At 36.2% G+C, this 27,469-nt stretch overlaps 4 protein-coding genes across 8 annotated transcripts in view; 2 read left to right on the plus strand and 2 right to left on the minus strand.

The window, feature by feature from the left end:
• The window catches only part of LOC105838552 (carotenoid isomerooxygenase), a 24,889-nt gene extending 11,267 nt beyond the window's left edge, over positions 1-13,622 (minus strand). For 2 of the 3 annotated variants that reach the window (XM_012684201.3, XM_012684197.3), the window contains exon 1: positions 11,418-13,622. Coding sequence is in view for 1 of the 3 variants with exons in the window: in XM_012684196.3 (XP_012539650.2) it covers positions 11,129-11,161 (33 nt within the window). In the remaining 2 variants the exon portion in view is untranslated. Of the gene's footprint in view, positions 1-11,128 lie in introns of all 3 variants that reach the window. The other variant, XM_012684196.3, reaches the window with a different exon arrangement.
• LOC105838553 (facilitated trehalose transporter Tret1) lies at positions 3,717-19,358 on the plus strand. 2 transcript variants are annotated; one of them, XM_012684203.3, is made up of 3 exons: positions 3,717-4,725; positions 16,671-17,002; positions 17,113-19,358. In XM_012684203.3, exons 1-3 carry the CDS (start codon positions 4,661-4,663, stop codon positions 18,399-18,401), a joined length of 1,686 nt encoding a protein of 561 aa, XP_012539657.1. In that variant the 5' UTR covers positions 3,717-4,660; the 3' UTR covers positions 18,402-19,358. The 2 variants fall into 2 exon arrangements, with proteins under 2 accessions (XP_012539657.1, XP_012539658.1); XM_012684204.3 differs by lacking the exon at positions 3,717-4,725 and adding an exon at positions 5,735-9,006.
• Positions 19,359-19,444: 86 nt separating this feature from the next.
• On the minus strand, positions 19,445-20,790 carry LOC105838555. The gene is made up of 2 exons (XM_012684206.2): positions 20,529-20,790; positions 19,445-20,133 (listed from the first exon to the last, which is right to left on the minus strand). The coding sequence occupies exons 1-2, from the start codon at positions 20,581-20,583 to the stop codon at positions 19,490-19,492; spliced, it is 699 nt and encodes a 232-aa protein (XP_012539660.1). The 5' UTR covers positions 20,584-20,790; the 3' UTR covers positions 19,445-19,489.
• A 390-nt stretch (positions 20,791-21,180) lies between these two features.
• LOC105838558 (eEF1A lysine and N-terminal methyltransferase homolog) lies at positions 21,181-25,765 on the plus strand. 2 transcript variants are annotated; one of them, XM_012684213.3, is made up of 8 exons: positions 21,181-21,707; positions 21,934-22,056; positions 22,558-22,774; positions 23,024-23,242; positions 23,657-23,913; positions 24,180-24,544; positions 24,878-25,059; positions 25,142-25,765. In XM_012684213.3, exons 1-8 carry the CDS (start codon positions 21,616-21,618, stop codon positions 25,688-25,690), a joined length of 2,004 nt encoding a protein of 667 aa, XP_012539667.1. In that variant the 5' UTR covers positions 21,181-21,615; the 3' UTR covers positions 25,691-25,765. The 2 variants fall into 2 exon arrangements, with proteins under 2 accessions (XP_012539667.1, XP_028046357.1); XM_028190556.2 differs by having other exon boundaries at positions 21,690-21,817.
• The last annotated feature ends 1,704 nt before the right edge of the window (positions 25,766-27,469 follow it).

A 27,469-nucleotide genomic window follows, 5' to 3' on the forward strand; every position in this document is an offset into this window, starting at 1 on the left:
AATCGTGGTAATTGTGAGACAACGTAAACCTTGGAAAATTTTACCATACTTTTAATAAAATTTACAAAAATTTAGTAAAGTTTAGTAAAATTTTAAGAAAATTTGGCTAAGTTTTAGTAAATTTTGTTAGAAGTATAGTAAAATTTACTAAAATTTAGCCAAATTTTCTTAAAATTTTACTAAACTTTACTAAATTTTTGTAAATTTTATTAAAAGTATGGTAAAATTTTCCAAGGTTTACGTTGTCTCACAATTACCACGATTTTCAGGGTAATTTTTAAGAGAAAATTCTCTCCGTGTACTCTTAATACTCATATTCCGTTTGGATATGTGTTTCATCGAGTCTGTGAGATTGCGTTACGCAGAGCACGTGACTCAAATTGTCACGAGGGGACCTTAATTAATTCTTATCGAATCTCGTGACTCATTTAGTTCGCATTAGTATATATAAAGAAGAAGAGGGCAACAACAATATCATGTACCTCGTGACGCCCCAATCACGAGTAAATACTTGACTTATTATCTCGACTTATCGCGCCGATTATCTACGCATATTCAATTCGAGAGAGTTATTTAGTAAAGATAATTATATATAAACGATAACGAATCCTGCATCGAGAGCAACCATAGAAGAAACGATTAATAATCGCTCGTTACGCTTTTGCTAAAAGCGCATCGCGCTTAGAACTTGTCTACCGTAATCGTTCCAAGGAGGAAAAATACGAGGAGATAACAAATAACTCATCGATTTGGCGATCGCATTCGATCGACAAGCGGCATTTAAATCGGCTTGCATTAAGATGAACTGTCGTTAAATGAATGCGCGTCGTTTATCATTCGCTTCTCACGGCCACGATCTCCCATATTTCGCCGTTGCGTCATGTTGTTCATGCATGATTCACTCTATTCGGAAACGGAAAGGCGGAACTCGCTGCTTCGAGCACAGCGGAATTGCGAGTCAGCGTGGCGTCGCGCGTCGTACCGCAGCTTCAGCTGCAGGCGACGAGCGCGCAAGATTAAATCGACTCACGATCGACCTGCTGCTTCTTACGATCGATCTGCTGCTCTCATGCGTGCATATCGTCACGCATGCGATACGCACGTGATTCCGCCCGTTCCTACGAAGCGGACAAACAGCGAAAGGCCATTGACCACGTGGATGTCCGTCACTCAACCGGCGGATAAAAATTTCTGGTTAAAAATAAATGCGACATAGTAAAAAAAATTTGTGCTCACGCACGCTTGTTCCGACCTCTTGCCGTTTATTTTTTTATTTGTCTTTATTGATAACGCGTTATTGGTATCACGTTAGATATGTTACAGAGATCGTAAGTGTCTACGTCAGAGAACAAAAGTGACGTAGAGTTTCACACTTATTTCCAAGTTAAATTCGATGCAAAACTTGACGCAAAATTATGTTGAATCTTGAGAAAGTCGTCGAGTGAACGTAAACTAAATTATACTTATTAATCGATACAGTTATTCATAAGTAGGTTTACGTGAAAGGATGACGTAACGCGCCGCAAAAGCTGCAATCGTAGCAGCGTAACAAAAAAGCAGATCGCACGTGAAAACCGGATGGAGATTTTCTTTGTCAAGTTTATTCTAATTGGAGGACGCAAAGTCCATTCGAATGCGTGAGTGCACTTTGCTCGATCGGATCAGCGGACAACGATGTTTTTTTGTTATTTTATAGCCGCTCCGTTCTATGAATATATCGTTTTACAACGAGTAATATCGCGAACTGTGAGATGCGGATTCTCGCGTGCAAATCGATTACATGAGTCTATTATCGGTGCTTTTCCGCTCAGCGGGAAACCTGTCTGACGAGCGTTCTCATTCATATGTAATTAACGTGTGGCTCGAACTCGATTTGCGAGATACTTTTACTTTTCCAATCGCGCATCCAGCGAGCTATTCATCGCACCTGCAGCTTATATGCATAAAACGTGCTTTGTGAAAATAGATACGGAACAGAAAATCACGCATTTTTATTCTTAGGGAAGAACGTCGAGTACGTATGCATCAATTGCTAAACAGATAAAATGTTTTTATAATATTTCTCGAATTTAATTACAATTGCAGTAAAAAAGAAAAAGGGGAAGAATTTATAAAACATTTTTTTAAATATTTATTTACTTTTTTCACATTACAGTATTTTAAATTGAAGAGAGATCTTTTTTTAAATAAAGATCTTAAATTTAAAAAATTACACTTTCTATTTAGAAAAATACTACTTTGATGTATATAAATGTTTTCTTAAATTTAACAAAGAAATACTTTTTTTCGTTTTAACAAATATTTTTCAGTGTGTCGAGATATCGCAGCCACTATTGAGTTAACTCACAGCACATGACAACCGTAACAAGCTTGTCAATTGATTAATTACTCGTCGACTCACTCTATCCCAATCGGCGTCGCGCTAAAACGGCTGCTTCTTTTCTCCCTAGAATCGATTTTTCTTGAAGCCACAGAATAGAAGAAAGTTCTAGAACAGGCTTTTTGATCTCGAATCATATTTTTCGAATTGTATGTGAATACAAGTATATGCGAATTTATCTTAATTCCGAATGTGTATGTCGATTTCACATCGATATTACATTTAAACGTTACATAAGACATTGATAGAAAAATGAAATAAACTTGCTATTGCAATGTTTGCAGTTAAATTCGCAGAATCGATCGCACAGATAATCTTGCAAAATCATTGTAGCTAATTAGTGAATGATTCATCATCGACGGAGAATCATTCACCTCGATTTATTAACGAATAAATTATAGACGAGAAACGTCACACAGTTTGCGATTTGAAACGTCCGTCGTGTACAAATTCTTATAATTCTTATAATAATTTTTCTTTTTTGCAATTTTTTGAAGCATACAGTTTACATAGCAAAGACTGACAAAACAGCGATAATAAGGTAAAGTGTTGGCAATAATAATGTAAACTTTATCGCTTGAAAAATTACTTTAACCCTGCAAATTCTATTTCCAAATCATCCATGAATATTTTTTTGCTTTTGTTATCTAATCGGATATTTTTCTCCCTAATAAAGTTTATCTTAAATTACCCACGAGCAAATTGCGACCTGCGAACGACATATCATAAGAATTTCCTGCGTATTAAAATTTTTTTGTGTATTTAAATTTATGAGCGTTTTGTAGAATTATGAAAGAGCTAAAAAAAAACTTGAGTCAGAGCGATAATTGAATTTGAGTTTGTTTTTTTCTTCGCAGAGTCGTTTTTAAAGATTAGATTGAAGCGATTAAACTGATTAAAGCTTTTCGTTGTTACGAAACGTTCGTTCACCGTATTCGTCAAGTGAGCCTGTGATTTGTAACTTGCATAATATATCTTAAGGATGTTTTAACTCTGCAATCCCGATCAAAAATTTTTCACATAAGGACATATATAATATTAATATAAATAATTATATACAAAAAATATGTCATATATGTTTATATTAGTTTTTATCTTTTTAGTATAACTATTATTTTTTTAACATCAAACAAAAGTTGAATAAAGGAAGAAAATTAGTATAAACATATATGAACATATTTCGTATACAACTATATATATTTATATATATACATGTTCTTATAATATAAAAGTTTATTTATCGGAATATTAGCAAACATTATCAGAATTAAAAAATTGCAAGCAGCTCATAATTGGATTTACTCTTTTTTTCCGAATCACACACACAACAAAAATTTTGATCGTGAATATCTGAATTTGAAATCATTTACAAAGAAAAAAAAATTTGTCATATAATAATTTATGCAACAATTTAAACCAATAAGGAAATTATGTTCAGGTTTTACGAAGATATTCAAATATAACAACGAAACAATCTAAACGTTTGAAATTTTTGGTGATACTTTGAAATGTGACACATACATTTTTAGTCTATCGCCGGCAGTCACATGTAGTCTGTAATCACTTGTGCCGCCGATAAGAGCGCGTACATCATTATACAATGTCTGTCGGCGAATGTTTGCGAACACAAATAAATATCAATAAATCATGTGTATCCTCCTACTTTCTATGGCTTCTCTCTCTTTTTCTCTCTCTCTCTCTCTCTCTCTCTCGTGTTTATCTGTCTTATAAATGGCACGCGTGCGTTGTCAATTGTACATAAAGCAAAAATTTTCGGAAACGTATCTTTTCTTCAATTTTGCTCCCAGACAACTTGAATATAGCATATGTTTGCTCACAAATAATAGGAAAAAGTAAATGAATTTATTTTAATAAAAAAGTTCCGAGTTTTGTTGGAAAGAAATGTCAGTGTAATGATAAAATGATGTTAATACACTGTGTCGCGCGATCGTCGATAAGAATCTGGAACTCATGAAATTTTTAGAAAACCTCCAAGACGACCAGAAAATTGATCGGTGAATCGATCTGTCCTCTTGCTTGCTGGCCGCGCGAGACGCGCGACACGCGGTCTGCTCCGTGCGGCCTGACGACGGAGTGCAACGAACACGAACGTCGGCGCGAAAATAAGCGCGGAATTAAAGAAAACAAGACAGAGCACGCGGAGAAGGCACATGACTGCTTCTCGGATTGATAGCGGTAAACTCGTGACCACGATAAACTACTGAGAACAATTTCATCGGCCACAGCTGGCCACATACGTGTCCAGTCGTTCCAACCGACATGTCCAGGAACAGAAATTACGAGACGTTCACCAGCGGCATGGCAGACGTGCCGTCGCCATCTCAGTGAGTATTCACTTGAGAACTCTTTTTCTTGCCCATTTTGTCGCGTTATCGCCGCTTTGTTATCAGTGCCGTCGTTGTCACGTTGTCGCATCGCGGTTTGTTGCATTGTCCGCGTTGAAAATGAAACGGAACCGGGAACGGGCGTGTACGCACCGACGTTCGCGACTTTTAACGTGCCATCGATTCGGATAAGATAAGGGCAGGCTACGCCTGTTGACAAGTAATGTTAAATGTTGCTTCGCACACTGCGTAATCCTACGCTTGAAGCTCGCGACTCGCTCATCTTCGTGCATTCTGTTCAACGATATATGACATATTTTAAAATTTCTGCTGCAAGAATTATTTTTTTCCGACTTTCACGGTCTTTCTTCCTTTTTGTTACGTTATCGTTTTTTTATACGATTCCCTTGCATCATAAATTTGTTTATAGCTAGTCTGAGAAACAAATATTTAAAAATTGATTCTAAATTTATATTTCACTAAAATCTTTATTTAAATACAATGTAATAAAAAAATTTTAGCCCTAGTAAATAAATCAATTAAAAGAAATAAACATTTCATATATTTTATAGAAACGTATATTGACATCATAATCAATTTTTTATAGCCAATGAATACCGAAAGAAACATCATAAGTAATAAATTTGTTTGCTATATTCAATATTTCAACTTTTTTTATTGTGCGCTTTCTGTATCTCGAATTTGTTCCTAAATTATACGATAGTAAATGTGTGTGTGTGTGTGTGTGTGTGTGTGTGTGTGTGTGTGTGTACTCACACATGCATGTGATATAATAGCACTATTACAAAATATGCACATCTACATTGTTAAATCTACAGCGTCAATTTTTATTCAAATTGAGTCATTTTTAATCATTCCTATAAGTCACCGCTGCTTCTCCTAAATATGTTGTAAATTTAACTAAAAAAATACTATAAATTTGATTAAAATTTAATTTATTTATTAAACATACGTAATTTAACCAGAAATAGATTGATTTGATATGGTCATTATTTTTCTTCTTGTTTAACGACTATCGTTTAATTCTTTATAGAATCATAAAATTATTCGACGCTCTCTAATACATTAAACACGTAAAAACTACACGTAATGTGCAGCTATAATAAACAATGATCTTTATGCTTTTCTTTATGTCTGCTGCAGTTCCGTCAAAAGGCTTTCACAATTGTTTACACGGCCTAATCAAACGTTACACACACACACACACACACACACACACACACACACATCTATATATATACATATAAATGCGTATATATATAGACGATTACAGTGTTTGCATAAATCCGCGTGACCGAGTGTGCTCGCAGCCCGAGGTTATCTCATCGCGTCTACCAGATTTCATTTACCGTAGCGCGCGACTTGTCATGTTCGAATTTGCGATAATGACCATCGAATGAACCATATTGACTGATAATGCCAATATGAAGAAATGTGGCCACAGAGAGTTAAGCAGTACGCTCTCAAGCGACGTTTAATCTACACGCATTCGATAGCATTATCGATAGTTTAATATCAACTTGAATAATATTAAGTACGATTATATTTTTATATTCAGTATGATATTATATTTTATTACATCAAATTATTTTAAGTATATTACATTAAACGTAGACACATATTTATTCCTCAAATTACATACGTAAAAGTCTCGATATAAATTATATAGCACGAATTATGTCCATCTAAATAGAATTTATTTATATTTTAAGTATTTTTTTATTAAAGTTATTACGTCAATCGTTACGCATGCATAGTACGATGTTAATTTGTTATTTCATATTCTATTTTCTTCGTTACTTAATTAAATCTCGAGATAAAATAGCGCTGGCCCTGTCAGTCTTATCAGAGAATATACCGAGAGCGAATACACGTCGAAGCTAAGGATCAAGTAAATATTAAATCATCTTCGCGAAATCGCCCGCAGTTATAATTATTTCTCATTCGACCTTATCATACACTTATAAATGCTTACGTTGCATCGTTATTCCTTTTTATCGCGCTTGGATTCACACATTTTTGCACTACTGTAAAATAAACTGTAATCGTAAAATATCGTAAAATAATTTTCCAAGTGTCACTCAATTTTTTTTACTGGAACTGACTTGTGCACATTCACGCCCTTGAAAACTATATCTTGATTCTCCACTTATCTTCTAATATAATTTTTAGATTTTGATAAATTCCTCGTAAGATCAGCACGATGCACAGTGACCAAATCTTGAAGAAATGGTCAAAATATTAAAAAATGATCAAATATGAAAGCATTCAATTTGTATGAAATTTAATATATAGGGATTTTTGAAGGTACTGATTACGAATCCAAAGTCAAAAATAAATAAAAAAACAAAACTGAATATAATGAGAAAAAGAAAAATTTGTCAAAATTTGTACAGCTCATCATTTGTCATTCTGTAAAACGGAGTCTCTTGTTGAAAGCAAGTAGAATATTATCATACATCACACAAACAATAATAATAGTACACAAATTAATAGCTTAACAATATTTTTAATAGAAAGAAATAAAAAATTATACTTTAAATCCTAAAAAAAACTTTGTTTTTTTACTTTTGACCAGTTTTTCAGGATCTGGCCGCAATGTGCGACGGTGTATGATTGGCTTTCGTAAACGCGTGAGACGATACGTAAAACAACACGTCTTGTAGGTTTTTGTCCTTTTAGCCGTCGTTTACTTGCATTCTTTATCTTTGTTTTTTTTTCCTGCGCGCCTTATTTACGTCAAATTTGAAAAATTTTAGCCATCATGTATTTTCTTTTTTACCCTTGCGAACGACAGTTACCTCGCTCCCGTTCGCGTCAAATGTTCTAAATCCATGAAGCTGGATTTATCGCGTTTTACGTAAATATGGAAGAACCGTTTCACGAACAACAATCGTGACAATTCCATGTTTCGCGGGCATCGCAGAAAGATACGGCACTATTTTTCTCAGATAAAGAGATGTGACCGTGCGTCCCGTGACCAAGGTTCTTATCGATTATAATAGATTACGTCTGCAATAAATAACTGAACTTTTTCAAAATGTGAAAAACCTGTCAGACTTAAACCCGCATAACAGTAAAAAGACATTCGACAGTCGCGACAATTATAAAAAATTAATCGGAAACTACTTTGCGTTATCGGCAAGTATTCGTTATCGCCGTATAATCACACGCTATCAGAAATGATCCTTCAGTCACATGATCGTCATTATTAACAAGAAATATCTACAACGAGCGTTTAAATTTTTTATTCATATTAATTTTACTTATAATTTTATTTTATTTTTAATTGTTTATTAATATTCTTTAATTCTACTTTTTTCTTTATATATTATCGTCAAATATTTCCACCGAAACACAGTTGCGATCAATAAGCTCGTAACAACGAGTAAAGAAAAATCACATTCTCCCTGTGCCGATAAATTCAGCAAATCGCGATCAATTCTTCTTCCGCTCATAAACAATCAGTTCACCTAAGCTGTGTCATTTCCCTTTTTTTATTATACGTGTCACGGCCTCAACCTTCTCTACTTTATTGGACGAAATTTGTGCGCTTCTATTCGTCCGCATGCGCCTTGCTGTTACGCTCTCGGCCCAGCTGGTCTCTCTCTCTCTTTCTCTCTCTTTCTTTCTCCTCGACAAGCGGCGGCCGCCTCGCATATAAAGCTTTCGGGACCTGTTGCCGTCAGTACATTCGCTACGCGCGAGCCGTAACGTAGTCAGTGGACTTTCGTGCGGGCTCGACTCCGCCCTCGACTCGCACGCGGTGGTGCCATCGGAGCCACGATCAGGGAAGGTAGACGAAGGGGGTTCTCTATCGAGAGTACACGGGGGTGCAAGACAGCGAACCGGAAAAGACGGCGGGGACCAGCAGGCAGATGCATCGCACGCGGAGGAGGAGGAGGACCCTCGTGGGCTTTTACGTGATCGGACGCACGATCGGCGTCCTAGCTTGCAGTCTCTGAGAGTAAAGTACTCGAGGATCATTGACATCCTCGGAAAAAAAGAAAAAACATCAAGAGAGAGAGAGAGAGAGAGAGACAGAAAGTTCCGTGGCCCGTGGACGACCACCGACCTTGCAGCAGCAAGGCGGAGAATTCCCGTAGGGAGCGATGAGCCACGCACCACGTGAATGATACCAACACTGTGATCAGCGGACTGTGATAATATATACTACGTTACACATTAATACGCGTACCGTACACACCTCATCTCGGAAGAAGAGATCGATCAACGACGATCAACGTGCACCATGGCGGAGTAAGTCGACGTACATAAATCTTGCATGTCCCGCATCTCTTTTAAAACCCTCTTCTCTTGTGGCATCTCGTCGTTTCGCCCTCGCTACACGAGATTTCGAAGATTCAGAGTATAACGCGGCAACGTTAGTGCAACGTTAGTCGTGCGGCTAAAAGCGGATATTTTATTTCGGCGCTCGACGTGATGTTGTTTCAGACTGACGGAGCAACGTTTTTAGAGTTGAAAAGCCCAAGAGGGCTACGGAAGAACCAGACGTCCGGACGAGGTTGAAAACGAGAATTAGAGCCGCGAAATTTTTTTTCTTTCTTCCTTTTTGTTTTTGCGACAGACATCCCATCGCGAATTTCCATCGTTGCGACATCGTTACACTTACTCCCAACATCGTATCGCATTTCTCGCTGTGTCGCAATTGTTCGATTGCAAATTGGCGATCCGATACGGTTTCCTCATTTTGATTTCAAGTGACGAATTCGATCTCCTTTCCCAAAACAAAAGTATTACGCATTGCTACATTACTCGGGATGCGTTGCATGTGCGGATGATCGAAACGGCCAAGAATCGTCGTTTGTAGATTCGCACGAATTCACGATGATTCGCGATTCCGAGTAGAGTAGGTGAGAAAATGCGAGAGGGCAAAGTCGAATATCATTGCAAACGTATATAAGCGCGATCAACAAGTGATTCTGTCTTCGTGAGAACTCTTGTTTACGATGATCGGATCTTGGACCGTAACGACGAAACAAACGTTACGAGTCTCATTCTGCTTTAAAATTAATGCATCTTTTTCTGTTCTCCGTGAAAAGTGCTATTAAAAATATAATTGATTAATTTCAATTGATGCACTTGGAATAATCTTTCGGAGAACGCGTAATTTTCGATATTTTCGAAAGCGGCGTGTTATCAATCGTAAACAAAATAGATAAACATAACTTGGCAGCTGATCAAAATTCAATCGATCGAGATTCTAAAAGAATAAGCGGCATAATGAGAAAGATTTAACAGATAAGATTAACGTCTTCGATTGGAATTCGGCTAGAAAACAAGGTATCTCCAGAAGATGCTTTTCATATCCAGATGTTTAATTTTATCTGTTTAATATGAAAATCGTGTCCAAGTCAGAGTTTTTGCCTTCTGCTCCTCGAGAAGTAGAACATGGACTGCACGCGGACTATAATCGAATATAAAAAAAGATGTGTCATCTTGTCACTGTCCTCGTCACGTCGTCGGGTATGTTTCGCGTCGACGTGCGTCGCAAAACAATTATTATATATTTAGCACCGCGATTTTATCTTGAGAGAGAGAAAGAGAGGCAAATGATGCTATATGACATTTGATAAATTTGTCAGCGCGGTAGGCCAAAACGATAATATTATTGATAGCTGATAACATCGGTCAGTGTGTCTGTACAAGTTTATGACGTCATTGATGCAATTAATTTATCATTATTACATATTCTATCGGTTCACATCCGAAACTAGATGCATGTCCATCGATCAGCACAGTCTTTATACAACGACGGGGTATCGACGTCTTCGGCCGAGCTGCGTCATTAACACTGATGTTAATTGACTTTTAATGACACGAATCCGTGCGCCCACGCTTTATTAATCTACGGCACGAAGTCGCGCGTTATCGCAAGCCGGAGATTACTATAAGAAAGACCAACGTGAACAACATTCAATACGTTTGTTTAATCGATACATCAATTCATTCAATGGTACCATCGTCCGAAGACGATTAATCGCGACAATTATATTAATGCGCATGCTTATTATTCGTAGCGTAATTTAATGATTTCGTGGATAACTTGTTTAAGTAACTCGTCTCGGTTTTTCGTCCGCTTTCGGAATTCAAAATGAGAATCGAGCAATTATAACAAATCGATGGTCGCATCGGAGTCAGAGCGGGATGCGGTATTTTTACACCTGGGAGGAAGACCTGGTCGTAAAAGTTCCCGTGTCGGATTTTTTTGCGCGCGATGATCGATCGCGACCTTGTTAGGAAAGGATTTATTAGTCCCGGCGGCGGAATCGAAGCTAAATGAAGCGGAAAAATGCGAGTCGTGAACAATGACGACGCTGTCGTCAGTTTTCCAGCTTGGCGATGATAACACGGATTTTACCGTGCGAAATCGCATTCGTTTCTCCTCCTCCATCTCTCCAGTGGGCGTAAATCAGATAATGATACGATAACGATACGACATTAGGCGATAATATAATGAGAGATCCGCCTTGCACGCGGATGCGTGATGTTTCGACGAGTCGCGTAAACACGAGGTTTATGTTAAGAAAAGGTCTCGAAATTTACACACACACGCACGCACGCACGCATACACACGAAATTCTGTCTAGGAAAACGAGCGTGAAGCAAGACAAAGGGTACGCTCGTTGAGATCAAAGTTCGCGGCTTACTTAATTTCTCGTGAAACGACAAACGACCCTTCTTTCCTCTCTCTTCTGCCGTGATTCAGAAAATTATCTTCGAACGATGACGCAATCCCGCGAGTGCGAAGCGACATTGAACTTCGGCGAATCGAGAAATCGACGGGCAAAGGGTGAGCCGTTAGGTTTGCGCAATTTTAAAAAGTGCACCGCTTCGAATCGCGACGACCGGAGAACTGCTCGCACTCGCGAAAACCCGCCCGTTCGTTGTCTTTCGTGCGATTTGCGCATATAAAATATATGCCTTAGCACACATATCTTTCTCTCTCTCTCTCTTTGTCTCTCCCCAGTTTGTCTTTCTCTTTTCAGCGTCTTCTTGAAACGATCAGCAAGCACCTCGGAGAGAGAAGAGAAGCCGATTGATCCCCGGCTTGCGCTTTGCGACGCAAACACTCTGCATTTCGCAACGCGTTACAATGTTGCTGCCGCTTTCCGAGACGATTTACAGTCGCTGTCTCTTCGCTCGTATTTACCTTCGAAGCATGATGTAATTAGACTATTAATACCAGGGACACGTTCGTTCTCGTTCGGTCGCATGCAACGATCGCTGAAAGATGCAATTCGCGCGTGTATGCGTGTGCGCATCATACGCTCGAAACGTCTCGTCGTGCCAAAATTCGCAAATCCGCTTGGCATCGCGTTCGCGCGATGATCTTTTAGGCATCTTGATATTCTTGGGTCAGCTGATCGACCCCGCTTTACATCGCGCTGCGTTTAACCTTTGTTTTTATCCAAAGAGCCTCGAGCCCCTTACGTAATAATCTCCGTAATTTCTTAAAAATAATATTCTTCGCCGTACTTTATCGATTTTTTTTCGAACTGAATTAATATTTGAACGTATCGCTTGGTAGGAGTGGAAAAATTTTTTATTTTATTTTAAATCTCTCGAGCTCACGCCGAATGGCCGATATCTGCCGTGACAAGATCGAGTAATCGCGTGGAATGGCTCGTTTACTCCTCGATTGTCCCGAAGTCGAAAACATTGCCAGGTCGTGCACAACTTGAAGCAGCATCTGTTCCCAATGTTCTACGTACGACTACGTACGTCATACGTGTTTTTCCACGCTCATTCACCTTCTCTTTGTCTCTTGCCACATGTTATCCGTTATTTACTTTTAATTAGGCTACTGAAATACTTTGTGCGTATTTCTGTCGAGAAACATCTGAAACTGTTTCCTTTCTTTAATATCTTTGTATTTCGCGTTATTGTTATAAAATGCTGTGCAATGTAACTTTTTTACGTGAAAAATATTAACCACATATATTTTTCTGACGTTAATATTACTCAGAGTAAAAGTTTACTCACATGATCAAAACCTTTTTTATATTTTTACAAATCTTTTTGATTTTCTTCTAAATCTATCAAATTGCAAGGTATACTTAAATCAACATTGTTTTTTAAACTCAAAATTTAATAATAGAAACTGTACTAAACTTGAATTAGCATTGGGAATATTCATTATTCATTCGGAGTATCTATTCTAAGGTTGAGATCTGCTGAGTCAAACAAGTTTTGTTACACGTTTATAAATAGATATGTGTATGACACAGGGCACAAAGCAAAGTGTATATCAAACTCATAAAAATTATTATTAGGCCGAGATTAGGACGAGATCTTGTCCGAGAAATCGAAAATCGATGTTCATTTATGGTATAGATTACAGCATGCTGATTCGTTTTCACTTTCTGGCGGGTGAAGGCTATTTTCGGTTATCGCTTTGTTCGCATTCGCGGGACAAATGATATTATATGACGTTCAAGTTCTCACGGAAAATTCCATCAGCGCGATGAGGGGGTGGCCACGAGATCCGATGGGAAATCTTGCGAAATCTCTCTCGCGTTCTAATTCGAATCGAAGCGCGAACTACCGAGGCCCTTGAAGCGTCGCTGTGCGGCCTTCGGCGCGCAAAGTCAAGGTAGGACACAAAGAGGGATACAACACTTTGAGATCTCGGGATCGCTTTGTTTGCCGAGAACGGCGGTGACGACGTTCTTTGTTGACAGGAGTGTCGTTTAAACTTTTAGAAGGCATTCTTCCGTAACTCGGCAGACGCTCGAAGATCGTAAAATTTAATGATCGCGTCACCAGCGATGTGTTGCGAAGGAGCTACCACCGATAATTGCGACGAACTGTACATTTCTCTCCTCGAAAATCTAAAACTTGTGGTAGCTCGCCTAGAAAGGAAATATATATGAAATATTACGTTTCGTAAACAAGAATTTATTAAGATCCAGATTTCTCTCGAATCGGAGAACATTGAAAGCGTATAAAAAATCCAATAAGCAAGAAATTAATATTGAGAAAAATGTTGATTTTATGTATATTTTTTTAACTAAAATTTTTTTTGTTCTAAAATGTTACAAGCAACATTTACTTCTGAATTTCTCAACTTTTTTCTCAATATGTAAATATAATAGCAATGTTTACTGGGAACAAGGGAATTGGGAATTATCTTATGATTTCCAAATGATCAGGTCAGCGTCGCTTTGATCGACAGCAGTTAGAAAAATGTATCGTTTAGAAATTAAAAAAATTTTTTGTTATTATGTAGAGATGACTAAGGTAAAACAGGAACAAAGAAGTCAAAGAACGTCTCATGGGGTAAGGATGAAAGGGGAGACAAAAGAAATATATGAATTTAACAATCGTTGCGGGTAAATAGGATAAATCAAGAATAATCAGATTAATTAGCGTCGCTTTTCTTGACGTGGATTAGAAAAGATATTGTTTAGAAATATCGACTTTTTTGGCTTACTATGTACAGATATCTTTTACCTTAGACATCCCTACACAATAAGAAAACAATCCGAAAAAATTCCTAAACGATACATATTTTCTAGCTGCCGTCAATCAAAGCGACCTGACCATTCAGTTGTAACGGTCGAGAAATTTGCACTATCATGTATCTCTTTTGTCCCTTTCCCCTTCTATCGATACGTTCAAAATCATGGTATTTTATCCTCCATTTTATGATTGTTTCGATGGAATATGCCAATGATACTCAACGGTGTCAATGAACATCGTAAATACAACAGAATTCCTCAGCGGAAAACACAGCTGCGCGACGAAAACAACGTTACGCGGGTGTATTCGCACGCGTATGCAGATTTGGCAGTCGTCCAAAGTGTCCAAACGCGGCTGGACGACTTGCGTTTCTGCAAAAGTGTTGGAACACGCACTGGATCCGATATGTAAACTTCGGCGATCGTTTGAAACAGAAATAGCTCTCCCTTCGTTTATGATAATCCGATCGACGTCACGCCGCGAACGCGTGCAGGCGAACGCGGCGTCGTTAACTTGATAAATTAATAAACCACCGCACTGGGGAAAAAGCCGGGGTCTGATAAATTAAATATCCTCGCCTCGAACTTGGTATATGAAGATAAAAGAAGAATGTTATTAATACACGCGTAAATACGTAATAAAAGTGCAGATAGACACAATTCTCATTAGTTAATTCGCCACGTGTCTATCTACAAATGACAAATTAACGTTCTCGCGAAGTTGGTGATAATTGTATTGTTAATACAGGTGCGAGTAAAAGTACTTGGAAGGCGAAGGGGGTGGCGCGGGAAAAAGAAAACTCCGGGGATCGATACGCACAATTGCGCAATACAACGAACGATTCGCCGACTGCTTAATCTTTTCAATAATTGCGGCACATAATTTTTACGTATATATGCATGCATATTCTCGCAAATGAGGAAATCTCAATAAAGTCACGCGCGTGGATGAAGTTATTGTTCGTGTCTCTGATAAACAAAGCGGAAAAGGCGAAAACGTATCGTTATCACAAATTTACATAAGGCCTTCGCGGTCTGTGTACGGCGATTACAACTTTCTATCGCCTTATATATGTATATATTTTTTTTTTTTTAGAAGAAGCATTACTTCTCAACAAAATAAAGTGGAGAATTATCGACGAGAAATATCGAGGCCCTTTGTCATCGAGGATTAACATCGACCAACGTATATATGAATTGATCCTTCACGATGCGTTTTCTTTCATTCTTAAAGGTCTCGTGATACGCGGCGATTATGTCATCCCAGCGATCTCAGCGCGCAGTTTCGCAAACTGCGCGGAAAACTGCCGATGAACCGATCTTCTCTCTCGTCAGGATTTTTCTTTCTGCATTTCTCGCGTAAAGCAAGGCGCTGTCCTTTCAACAGTAACGCTATTGTATAGCGTTCGCAGCATGCAGACTGTTTATATGCCACATACATATTCCGTACATATTTTATCACGCATTCGATGCAAAACAATTTTCTGTAATTTTTAATAATATCTGTGAAACATTTAATCTTGAAAATTTTATCCATAATTAGGACTCATAATTAGGACTGTCACTTTACACAAGTCAAAGTTAACATTATTCTCAGTAAATCGATACAAAATTATTAAAATAATCATTATGACAAGCCAAATTTGCAACTTGTGGCCAGCTACGAGCTTTTACGCGTTCTGCAGGTGTTTGCGATTCATTATGATTGGTCATTATCAAATTGACGAAATGATCTTTCATTCATCAATCAGCACGGAAAGTTTTCAACACGTTGGACTTCACAACGTTTGACATCTGCCGCGTTATCTGCTACGAACAAAAATAACAATTATCTTCCCGTTGAACCGATAAACAGAGTAACGAGTAACAGTATTTATATCACTCGCGCGATGCTTGCCCCTCGAATAATAAAGAAATGCAAGTTCATTGCGAATTTGCGTATTCTCAGGACGATTTTGACGAATGACGAACGCAAAAATCTCGTATATTGTCCACTCGAGCCAATTTTCATCGGTGAACAACTCATGCATGTGAATACATATGGATGAATGTTTAGATTTACATGTGTACCTAATTGTTAATACGTTTCGTTATCACTCAATATGTGTCCGCTGTCGTCCACTTAAACAAAAGTTGATTAAAAAAAAAAACGCCTGCGTAATCGAATGTTTCTTTCCAATCGCGCGTAAAAGTCGCATAAATGTAACCTTGCTCGTTCCTCGCTTCTGCATTATAAATATCCGAGTGTACGCGATAATGGATATCGCGAATAATGCAAAAATCTGGCTCGGCGTAACTTCATCGTTCCGCGCGCGTACGTGCGGTGGTATTCAGCCTTTGTTTATACAACATATGTACAATAACGATTGCGGCTATAGAGCGCACGTTCCCCGAGCTGTTTCCTCCCCTTGTCATTAACGGTCATGTTCATGTTTGCAGAAAAAACAACGGCGCACAAGATCCAGAGAAGACCTCGCTGGTGGATTCGGTACCGCTCCCGAAAATCCAGTCGGCCGCGCTGCTCAATGACGAAAAAACGAACCTGTCCGGCGCGAACGGCGCCGTCGCTACCACGAACGGTGATCCCGAGGACCTGGACCGAACGCCCCAGGGCAGCGCTGTCAAGCAAGTCCTGGCGGCCCTGGTCGCCCAGCTCGGTACCATCAACACGGGCATGGCGTTCGGCTTCTCCGCCATCGCCCTGCCACAGCTCCAGGAGCCAGACAGCATCATTCCCATTAAGGAGGGATCGACGGAGGAATCGTGGATCGGTGGGATCTAAAATCTTTCAAGAGATATTTTGTTTCTTTTGATTTTTATTCTTGTCAGAAAAAGTGTCAATTGCCAATGTATCATTCTCTTTTTTTCTCTCCCCTCGCAGCTAGCATATCTGCCATCGGCACGCCGATCGGTTGCTTGTTGTCCGGCTACATGATGGACATGTTCGGCAGGAAGTTCTCGCTCATCATCACGGAAGTTCCGGCGCTACTCGGATGGTTGCTGATCACGTTCGCAACTGACATACGCATGATATATGCCGGACGTTTTTTCGTCGGTTTGGGCTCTGGTATGGTGGGCGCACCGGCTCGCGTTTACACCAGCGAGGTAACGCAGCCGCATCTACGGGGGATGCTAACCGCGCTCGCGAGCGTCGGCGTCAGCACCGGAGTACTGATAGAATATGCCCTGGGAAGCATGGTCACGTGGAACATCTGCGCGGCCATCAGCGGTATCCTGCCGCTCACCGCGCTACTGCTCATGTTCTTCTTCCCAGAGAGCCCGTCCTACCTCATATCGCGCAGCAAGCCGGACCAGGCGAAGCAGGCGCTGCAGAAGTTCCGCGGCAGTACTTACAATGTGAATCGGGAGATGGAAACGCTAGTGGAGTTTTCTAACAAGAACAACATCAAGCGGCTCACCGGGTTCCGGGAGATTATGCGCGCCGTGCTGAAGCCCAACGCGCTCAAACCGTTCACCCTGCTGTTTCTGTACTTCTTGATATACCAATGGTCAGGCACTAACGTCATTACTTTCTACGCCGTCGAGATTTTCAAGGATTCGGGAGCGACCATGAATAAATATTTAGCAGCGGTCATCCTGGGAATAGTCCGACTCACCTCCACGATCGTAGCTTGCGTCCTCTGCAGAAGATGCGGCAGGAGACCACTCACGATGGTGTCCTCCGTCGGATGCGGGCTCTCCATGTTAGGCTTAGGCGGGTATATGTGGCTGAAAGAGTACTGGGTCGCGAACGATCTGCCGCACGTCGCCACGTGGTTCCCGGTCGTGTGCATATTTTCGTACACCATCACTTGCACACTGGGCTTTCTGGTGATTCCGTGGGTGATGATAGGAGAGGTGTATCCCGTGCAAGTACGCGGAATTATCGGCGGTCTCACCACCATGTGCGCGCACGCGTTTATCTTCACGGTAGTCAAGACCTATCCGTTTCTGGCCAGCGTGCTCACTCGACACGGTACCTTCATCCTTTACGGGTGTATATCCTTGTTCGGTACGATATACTTCTACATATGTCTCCCGGAAACTAAAGGTAGAACATTACAAGAGATCGAGGATTACTTCTCTGGCAGAAGCAACGCTCTAACCACCGGTAGAATAAGTAACAAGCCAAAGGTTTTAGAAATTAAAAAAGGCCAGATACTACCGTGAAATAGAGGACCATTTTTTAATTGTATAACTCTTTGCAATGTTGCCTATTTTTTGAAAGAATCTACTTTAGTTAAGAGAAAGGGAACCATTTGCTTGTTAGCGACTAAGAATGTTATGTACTTTTACAAGAGAGAACAATGAAATAGGCAAGTACTCTAAAACTTTGACGTTTGCTTTGTGACAAATATATACCTTAGAAAATAGGATAAAATATTTTTAGACAAATAATGACATATAAGACAAAATGATATATATACACACGTTATGATTCTAATGTTATAAAAACAAGTTCTTAGAAAGAAAATGTTATTATATTATTGTTATTTATAAAATAACAATGTTATATTATTTTGCGGCATACCCAGTATTTGTTCACAAAGCATGAAGATAATTAACTACATGCAATTAGCAGTCATTAACATTTTTAATATCAGATACACATACGAGATATTATTTGAACAAAGTAATAAAAATATATAAATTTTAATTATCCTCCACAAATTTTACTCATAAAGACGTAAACCATGAAAGACCAATTGTGTCTTGACAACTTAATTAATGAAGTATGCATGAATAAAAAAGATGGTGCTATTTATACTTGTAAATCATAATATTAAACTATATTGTAATGTGTGCTACGTGTATAACGTTAACGGGAATCATAAGCCTAAGACAAATGCGAAATTGCGAAAAGTATCTTATATAAAAACCATTTTATAAATTCATAAGTGTGTCTTGCGTGTCGGCGTTAAATATTTTTCTGAACCAGATAAAAGATTTTCAAGCATATATATTCATTATAAAGCGCAGTAATTCAACCGCGTCGTCCGAAATTATTTACCTAAAGTAATCATAATGAAGTTAAAATTTCATATAGCTATACAAACGCCTTAATGCGATCGTCACATATATGAAAGTTTCGATGAACGAATGACTATAAATGATTATTTTTTATAAGTATATCTATTATTCATTTAATCCTGCTTCTTTTAATTACCTCTATTTCCTAATCTGGTTTTAAATTACGAAAAAGTAAAACATAATTACCATGATAACATTTTATTACCAAGACTTGTGTACATCGCAAGTTATAGAGTTAAACGAGGTCTGTTACGTTTAGACTCCTTCTTCACTCTTTTCTCATTTATGAATTGCTTAATCATCTCAGAAGGCAAAATCTCTCCTCTGAAAGTTCTCGGTAGTCTCTCCTTATTTAAGATATTCAGTTTCTCATTGACATACTCTTCAGCATTAAACGCTTGCGCTTCCTTAACTTTGGCAATTAAATTGGTCTGAAATAATGTTTCCTTCTTCTGACGCCTCTTAAGTTTTATCTTTGCCCATACAAATTTCATCCTCTTGCGTAGTTTCCTTCGTTTGTGTTTCTTCATTTTCTTATGCCTGATTTTTAACATGTTCTCTACCCGTTTCTCAATAATACTTCCATTCGTAGGCAGATCTACAGACTTTTCTGATATAGGAGAATCATATTGAATGGGCAAACGCTCCGCAGGCTCTTTCAATGGAGGAATCTTGATAACAGGTGTTTCAATAATATTTCTTATTAAACCTCCGCTTGCAGGCATCCCAAAGTCTATGTTAAATGTTCCTGGTATGAATTTAATGTGATGTCTCAATCCTGTATCACATCGGATGCAATTCTCAAATGTTAAATGGGAAACATTTGCATGGCAGCTTGATTGTTGTGTTGAATATCTTGCAGCGGCAGTACCTGAAATATATAAGAGGAAAAACCAAGTTATTAATGAAATATTTTTACATGTAAATATATGTAACATAAAAATTTAATTAAACAAGATGTTATATTTTATCAGTAATTGATAGATATATATTTTTTGCTAATTTTTATAATGTATCAGAGGAACTGGAAAACAATTTGTTTTTATAATAAATAATATAGACAAAAAAAGTATATAATTTTAATATAATGTGTTATTTAATATAATGTTGTAAATTATTTAATAAATTATAATGGCAAAACTACATACCATTTATATTAAAAACGAGATTACTTTCTAGTCCCTCTAATACATAAATGGTAATACTAGGTTATGATCAATTGTTCCTTACTTAATTACATAAATCTTAGTTGTCAGAGATACATACTTATTCTGCCTATCGCAATTTTGCGAAATGCAGCGCATAATGTATTGATCGACATTGCAGCGATAAATTTATTATCGATAATTAATATAAATTATTTATAGTTACATAGCACACTCCAATACACTCACTACGGTGATGGAATCACTGGCAATGAATTTCGGAACGCACTCGCAGAACCGGCAGGACACAGCCTTCGTGTGCTTGCGCATTCTAACCAATGAAAAAATGGCTATGTTCAGCAAAAAAAGCAGCTTTATAACAGTTGTAAAATTCTTTAATACAGTTATAAAATTCTTAAAATTGTTTAATTTGTTAATTATTGCCCTTATTTCCGTCGAATTTAAATGTAAAATCAATCATATAAAAGAAGATGCCCAGATACAGCCATCTTGCCGCGGCAATTTAGGGAGCTTTCCAGCAAGAGACACAAATCGACACAGCAGTAATTTTGTTCTTATCTCTCATTGAATATTAAACAAAGACAAAAATACTGCTGTGTCGATTTGTGTTACTTGTTGGAAAGTCTTAATTCAATGTTATATCATTATTTTTGTGTTTTTACTTAAATTATTATTTGTGCTTACAATATAAAACAAATTTTATTTTGTATAACAATAAAAGTTTTTTTTATATTTATGCATGTTAGATTTGTGTATATATTAAACGTTGAAAAGAAAAACACATTTAGAGTGAGTGCACTGCCTCAAATTTTAATCATCGTTTCTTTGATGGAATGAAAGTTGAACCTCTGTTTTAAGTGTTTTTATATTTTAATTTTAAATTTCGCGCACTCTAGTGAAAAATCACTGTATGTACATTCTCATGCTCATAGCTGGAACTAGAGATCCCTAGCTGGAATGTATTCACGAATTCACGATTCACGTTGCTGCATTTTGCTAGTATGACAGATTTTCTAACCTGAATTTATTTCGCTTTGAGACAGAGTAACGATTATTTCTGTCAGAAATTTCATTTCTATACCGAGTCTTCTTAATATTGCGCAAAGTGTGCAATATTAAAAACTAATTTGTGATATTGGAATAAAACCAAACTTATTCTGTGTGTGCCTGTCTCACGAAAAACTAATATGAATCTCCTCCCGAAAACACACGAGCAATTTAGTCACGCGGAATATTGGAACACGTTCTTCAAAAAACGTGGCAAGAAGGCATTTGAATGGTAAAATTTCTGCAGTTACGTCAATTTTGTAAAGAAAGGTCATTGATACCAATAGCACACATCATTGTTTTTGAATGAGAAGAGAAATTAAACTTCGCAAAACTAGCATAGTAGGCTACTTGTAAAAATAATAAATTAATTTAGAGATATCGTAATTATGTTCTTTGTATTTCTTTGTATCTTACAAAGTGTAACTTACGCTATTTATTATTTTGTCTGGCTTCAGGTATGGCGAATATCCAGAATTATGCGACATACTTACAAAATACATCAAACTGAAGGACGACATTCTAATTGTTGGCTGTGGAAATTCCACATTAAGCATGTCTTTATATGATGTTGGCTACAGGTACTTCTCATTTATATCCTTTGCAATGAGTAATTATAATAATTTGTTAAGTTTCTAGAAATATGCAAATCAAGCATTCGAGACATTTGAATCAAATTGAATCGAATCAAATCTCTGATTCAAATCAAATTTAAACTAAATTTTCTTGAATTTACATTATATATTAATTTGAAGATTACAAAGTATTTTCAATAATGTTGCAAATTTTTAATAGACAAAACAAATTGCAACATAAATTAACTTTAACCTTAATTTTTCTTTTTTTTGAAGTTATAAAAAAATAAAAAAGTTTATTCGAGATTAAAACTAATCTATTTTGGTAGAAATTGATATATGGGAGACCATGGGCTTTTAGTTCTCATAATTTTGGCATTTAACATTTTAAATATATTTATATTATTATAGAAATAATATATAGGTGATATTAAAATTACTATGAAGAAATTTTACAAGAAAAATTGACTTACAATTAGAATAAATTTTAAAAAATTGACTTTACAGAAATATTGTTAATATCGATATATCACATATTGTCATTAAACAAATGCGCGACATAAATAATGATACAAGGCCAGATCTGGTGTACGAACATATGGATGCTACGCAAATGACGTATCCTGATGAGAAATTTAGTGTAATTCTCGACAAAGGTACGTTAGATGCTCTAATGCCAGATGCCAAAGAAACAACAATAGTTACAATTGATAGATATTTTAAGGTGAGTTTCAGATTTTATTTGAGACATTATTGTAAAAATTTCCTTTTCAATAAATTAAAATTTAAAAATATGTAAAAAAAGTGTTAACTAATCGACATTGGGTATTATTCTGTAATGTTTTATATATAATTTCTTCAACCAATGAATGCTTTAAACATAAAGTTAAGAACGTCTATTTTGATCTTGATATAATTTCTCTGTTAATTTAATATCAAATTCAAATTATTGTTTAAATCAAAATTGTTTTAGGAAATTACACGAGTGTTACGGAATGGTGGCAGATACATCTGCATATCGTTGTTACAGGAGCACATTCTGCGTAAGCTCCTATCATACTTCCCTACTTCAGGTTTTATGTTCCGTATAGCACGATGCCACGAAGTCGAGTCAAAAGCACGCGCGGAAGAAGGCAGTACGGTTCCCGTCTTCGTGATTATTGCTACAAAATTCATCAAATTATCTCAGACCGTACGTTGCAGTGAAAGATCCGTTAGAATCTCTATATCGCACAGAGAAGAAAAACAAAAAATGACTAAAACTAATATTGCAATGTTATTTCCTTTTTTTTATACAATACTTCAATATTTCCTTTGATAGAATTTTCAAAGGTTTTATCTTTTGTAGTTTCTTACGATCAGGCGCAATATTTGATACAATCTTAATTTTAATGTTAGTAATTTTTTAAATTTTTATTTATAACACGATTTAGTTTTACAGAATTTACATGCGTACGTTAACTTATTTTATTGTTGAATATTAATTATACAATAATGCAATATTAATTTAAACTGTTTGAATTTTTTTTTCTCTCCGTCGTCATCTTGATGTTAGCTGGGTAAGCAAGTTTGTCGAACTTATTTTTGTAGATTGTAATCCCGATAGGTTCTCGAGCTAGCTCTGGTCAATGGTCCACCTGAACGATTAACCACGTCAGACGAGATGGTATCTGCCGTATTGTCTGCCCAACAATCAGCATTGGTGTGCAACAGTCTCTATAAGAGAAGTGTCGCTGACGTGGGAGAAGTATCGCTAGACTTATATCGTCCAGGAGACAAGTATCCACGATACACCGTTTATGTTCTTGATCAACCACGCACGCGTGCAAAAACATACGCGGCTTTTATTGTCCCACAGGGAAAGTATGTCCAATTTATTTGTCAAATTGAAACCTACTGGTTCACTACATCAATTAATGAACTAAGAAATGGAACGAATAAAAACAACACTTTTTCAAATAAAAACATTTTAATCTGTATGAAATTAGAAAAATATTAATTCATAATTTATTAAAGTCTTATTATTTTATTATTTTAAACATTTATTGATGATTGTTCGATGACCGGTGCAGTTCCATATTAAATTACTACAAATTACAAAATTGTACACTTCATTACTTTTTTAACAGAGAAACGGATTGGTTGTTTGGTACGAAGGAAGGACGACAGCAGGTCCTGAAGAGCGCGCAGCAAGATAGACTCGCGATTATCACCTTACGCAAAGATCTTGATTATGAAAGCTGTGACGCTATAAAATTGGAGTTGGAAGATTGCGTTCGTAATTTAGCACCAGCCGGCTTGTGCGGCAAAAACGACATCCCCTTTCTGTCTCTCGGTTCTGAGGTTGGAGTTCGAAATGTTTGCTACGAAGGAAAGAGCGACTTCAGTGGATCATTTGTTATCGAAGAAGTTGAGAGGGATGGTCACGAGTTTCGGCGACTTGTGTTCCTGAACAATCCGTACGTCATTCAGAGCGAAGCCAGACTAAAGGAAGGTATTCACAATGAATTTTACAATAATACAATGATTACACACAATTGCGGCTGCTGACTAGTGCTCTCAAAAAATTCTTGGAAATTTGAGTTTTTCAGATTTTTCCTTGCTATATTTTTCTTTTCAATGCAGTTCGCTGTCAGTATTATAGTCGTATTTTTTTTATATTTTTCATAAAAATAAAATACGATTTTTTTTCTCAATTTTATTTTTCCACATTAAGAACGCTAGTATTATCATAGTCATTTTTTCGTTGGTTTTTTTTAACGGTTTTTCTGCAATTTTAGAGGGAAATTAAGAATACATACACTACTGTTGATACAATTATTTACAGCAAAATCTAGACGTGGTAAAACGAAGAAAATTGCCGATCCTGGATTCTTAGCTTGCGAACATCACATACATATGAGCACTGGCGTGAATGCGGTAATTGATACAAGGGAGCAGGACGAAATTATGATTGTAGGACTTGGCGGTGGTGGTCTTTGTATGTTTCTACATCAATGTTTTCCCAAAGTATGCATCTTCATTATTATCGCATTGTCGAACGTTACATATCTAAATCCTTCCTTTTATGTTAAATCAATTTTTGTTTCAGCTAAAAATTACTGTAGTTGAAATTGATAATGCAATGCTAAAAGTGGCTACCGAATACTTTAATCTTGTTCTCGATGATCGGATGAAAGTCGAAATCGCAGATGGAATTCGATACATTAAAGATGCGGCATCCGGCAAAAAGAAATATAAGGCAATACTTTTTGACGTTGATAGTAAAGACATTACCGTTGGAATGAGTTGTCCACCTAAACAATTTCTCGAAATGCCAGTATTGAAAGCAATTGCAACGTGCTTAACGGAAAATGGTCTTTTTATCTTGAATTTGATCAGCAGAGATCGAGGTTTAAAGCAGAAAACTAAAGATGATCTAAAATCGGTATTTCAATCGATCACTTGTCATGCCATTAAAGATGAAATAAACGAGGTTGTTATGTGTTCTCTCGAAAAATACAATTCAAAAGAATGGAAAAACAAACTTAGACTCGCCGCCATCAATTTGAATGAACGAGCGACCACGAAAAAATTATCCTCTTTCAAGGAATCATTCGACGTCTCCACACTTTTAGAAAGTTTATCTGCGGATTCTTAATCGCTTTGTACAAATATGTTCGTTATAACAAATAAAAATAATTGGTTCTAATAATTGAATACATATTTTTCAAAACATCTCTTATGAATATGTAATTCTTCAATATTTTTTATACTTTTAACCCTACAAAAAGTATGTAAAAATATCTGTGATAAGATGTATACGAGTTTTTTGGCAACTTTATTCCTTCATTAATTATACGCAACTTTCATATTTACAGAGATACAGTTTAATTACAAGCAATTGGAATTCACATGGCGCATGAGTAACAGTCATTACGATAATTGACTAAACATTTAACAATAGGGACAAACAATCTTGTATATATGTATATTCTCCTTCACCACACATATCTATATATATAACTTTTCTGCTTTTTCACATACACTTTTCTAATGTACAATACAACAAATATTCATGTCAATGTATGTCATAAATTTATATGAAAGAATAGGAACGTATCTATAATAAATAAATATTTATATGTATAAATAAAAAAATTATGAATTGTCATTTTATATGACACATTGACATGTATTTACAGCACACGTGATTGAATTATTTATATATGTCTAACGTAAAGTTTATCTGCTATTTTTTTCATGTTTTTACTTAATATTAAAAATGTAAATGTAATGAAAAATGTTGGTCCAGGAGAGAAGCTAAATACATATTCATTACACTGATAGAAAAATATATAATATTTACGACTATAATTGCATAGTAAAATAATTATAAAGTTAGAAATGTTATTTTTATAGTAATTATTACTATAATATTGGTAATAATAACTTTAATTTATATTGTTGAATAACTATAAAATATAGTTGAGGTGCCAGTGGACCATAAATTTATAGTTGGTTTAAATTATATTATAGTTCTCATAACCATAATATTAGTTTATGTAACTTATGATATGGTTGCTATAAATCAAAATTAAAATTTTTATACACTTTTATAAAAATTTTATACACTAGTTGTAGCATAAAATGATTATTATAAGCATTTACCATAAATATATAGTTATTATTACCAATATTATGGTAATAATTACTATAAAAATTATATTTCTAACTATAATTATTTTACTATGCAATTATAGTCGTAAATGTCATATATTTTTCTATCAGTGTATTTAATATTAGGATTTGATTTGTGTATGACTGCTCCCATAAATTAACACATTTTTTTTTTAAGATAAAATTTAGATAGTTAACTTTGTTGAAAATTTTTATACATAATATACATATTTATACATAAATATGCATTATTTATTTGTTATATTTATATATTTACACATAAATAAATATATAATTGCGTGTGTGAGGTTTATAAATGGAGACAGTCTGTACAGATATATATATATATATATATATATAACTTAATAACTAGAAACAATCCGCAGAGAATAATACAACTACCCGTATCGCGATATTATCGTTTTACTTGCTCTCTCTATAATATATTTACATAATTCTTTTACATATCTATTTAAAAATCAGTCCATTCCCATTCAAATGTGACATTAAATCACTAATCATTCATACTTTTATAAAAATTAAAAGTCAGATATATACGTTACGCAAATTTCTTTAGTAAAGAAAATTAATGTCTTAATATTAATGACAGATGTTTTGCAGTTACAGACTAGCATAAGATCCATTCGAAAATGGTATAGCATGACTTCCGTAATCTTTCTAAAACATTAATAACATAATAAAATTAATGATTAAAACATGGGCATAAATTTTTATAAATAATCCTTGTCATAAATTAATA

The sequence above is a fragment of the Monomorium pharaonis genome, chromosome 6 (genome assembly GCF_013373865.1).
Source record: "Monomorium pharaonis isolate MP-MQ-018 chromosome 6, ASM1337386v2, whole genome shotgun sequence".
NCBI classification, from domain to species: domain Eukaryota; kingdom Metazoa; phylum Arthropoda; class Insecta; order Hymenoptera; family Formicidae; genus Monomorium; species Monomorium pharaonis.

Bases quoted from the DNA above. Each gene is read 5' to 3' on its own strand.
- LOC105838555 (XM_012684206.2), bottom strand. From the start codon at position 20,583: ATGTCGATCAATACATTATGCGCTGCATTTCGCAAAATTGCGATAGGC. The intron at 20,134-20,528 runs GTATGTATCTCT...TATATATTTCAG, and splicing joins AATTGCGATAGGCAGAATAA to GTACTGCCGCTGCAAGATAT.
- LOC105838558 (XM_012684213.3), top strand. From the start codon at position 21,616: ATGAATCTCCTCCCGAAAACACACGAGCAATTTAGTCACGCGGAATAT. The intron at 22,775-23,023 runs GTGAGTTTCAGA...AAATTGTTTTAG, and splicing joins CAATTGATAGATATTTTAAG to GAAATTACACGAGTGTTACG. The intron at 23,243-23,656 runs GTACGTTGCAGT...TAATCCCGATAG, and splicing joins TCATCAAATTATCTCAGACC to GTTCTCGAGCTAGCTCTGGT.
- LOC105838553 (XM_012684203.3), top strand. From the start codon at position 4,661: ATGTCCAGGAACAGAAATTACGAGACGTTCACCAGCGGCATGGCAGAC. The intron at 4,726-16,670 runs GTGAGTATTCAC...TCATGTTTGCAG, and splicing joins GACGTGCCGTCGCCATCTCA to AAAAAACAACGGCGCACAAG. The intron at 17,003-17,112 runs GTGGGATCTAAA...CTCCCCTCGCAG, and splicing joins GACGGAGGAATCGTGGATCG to CTAGCATATCTGCCATCGGC.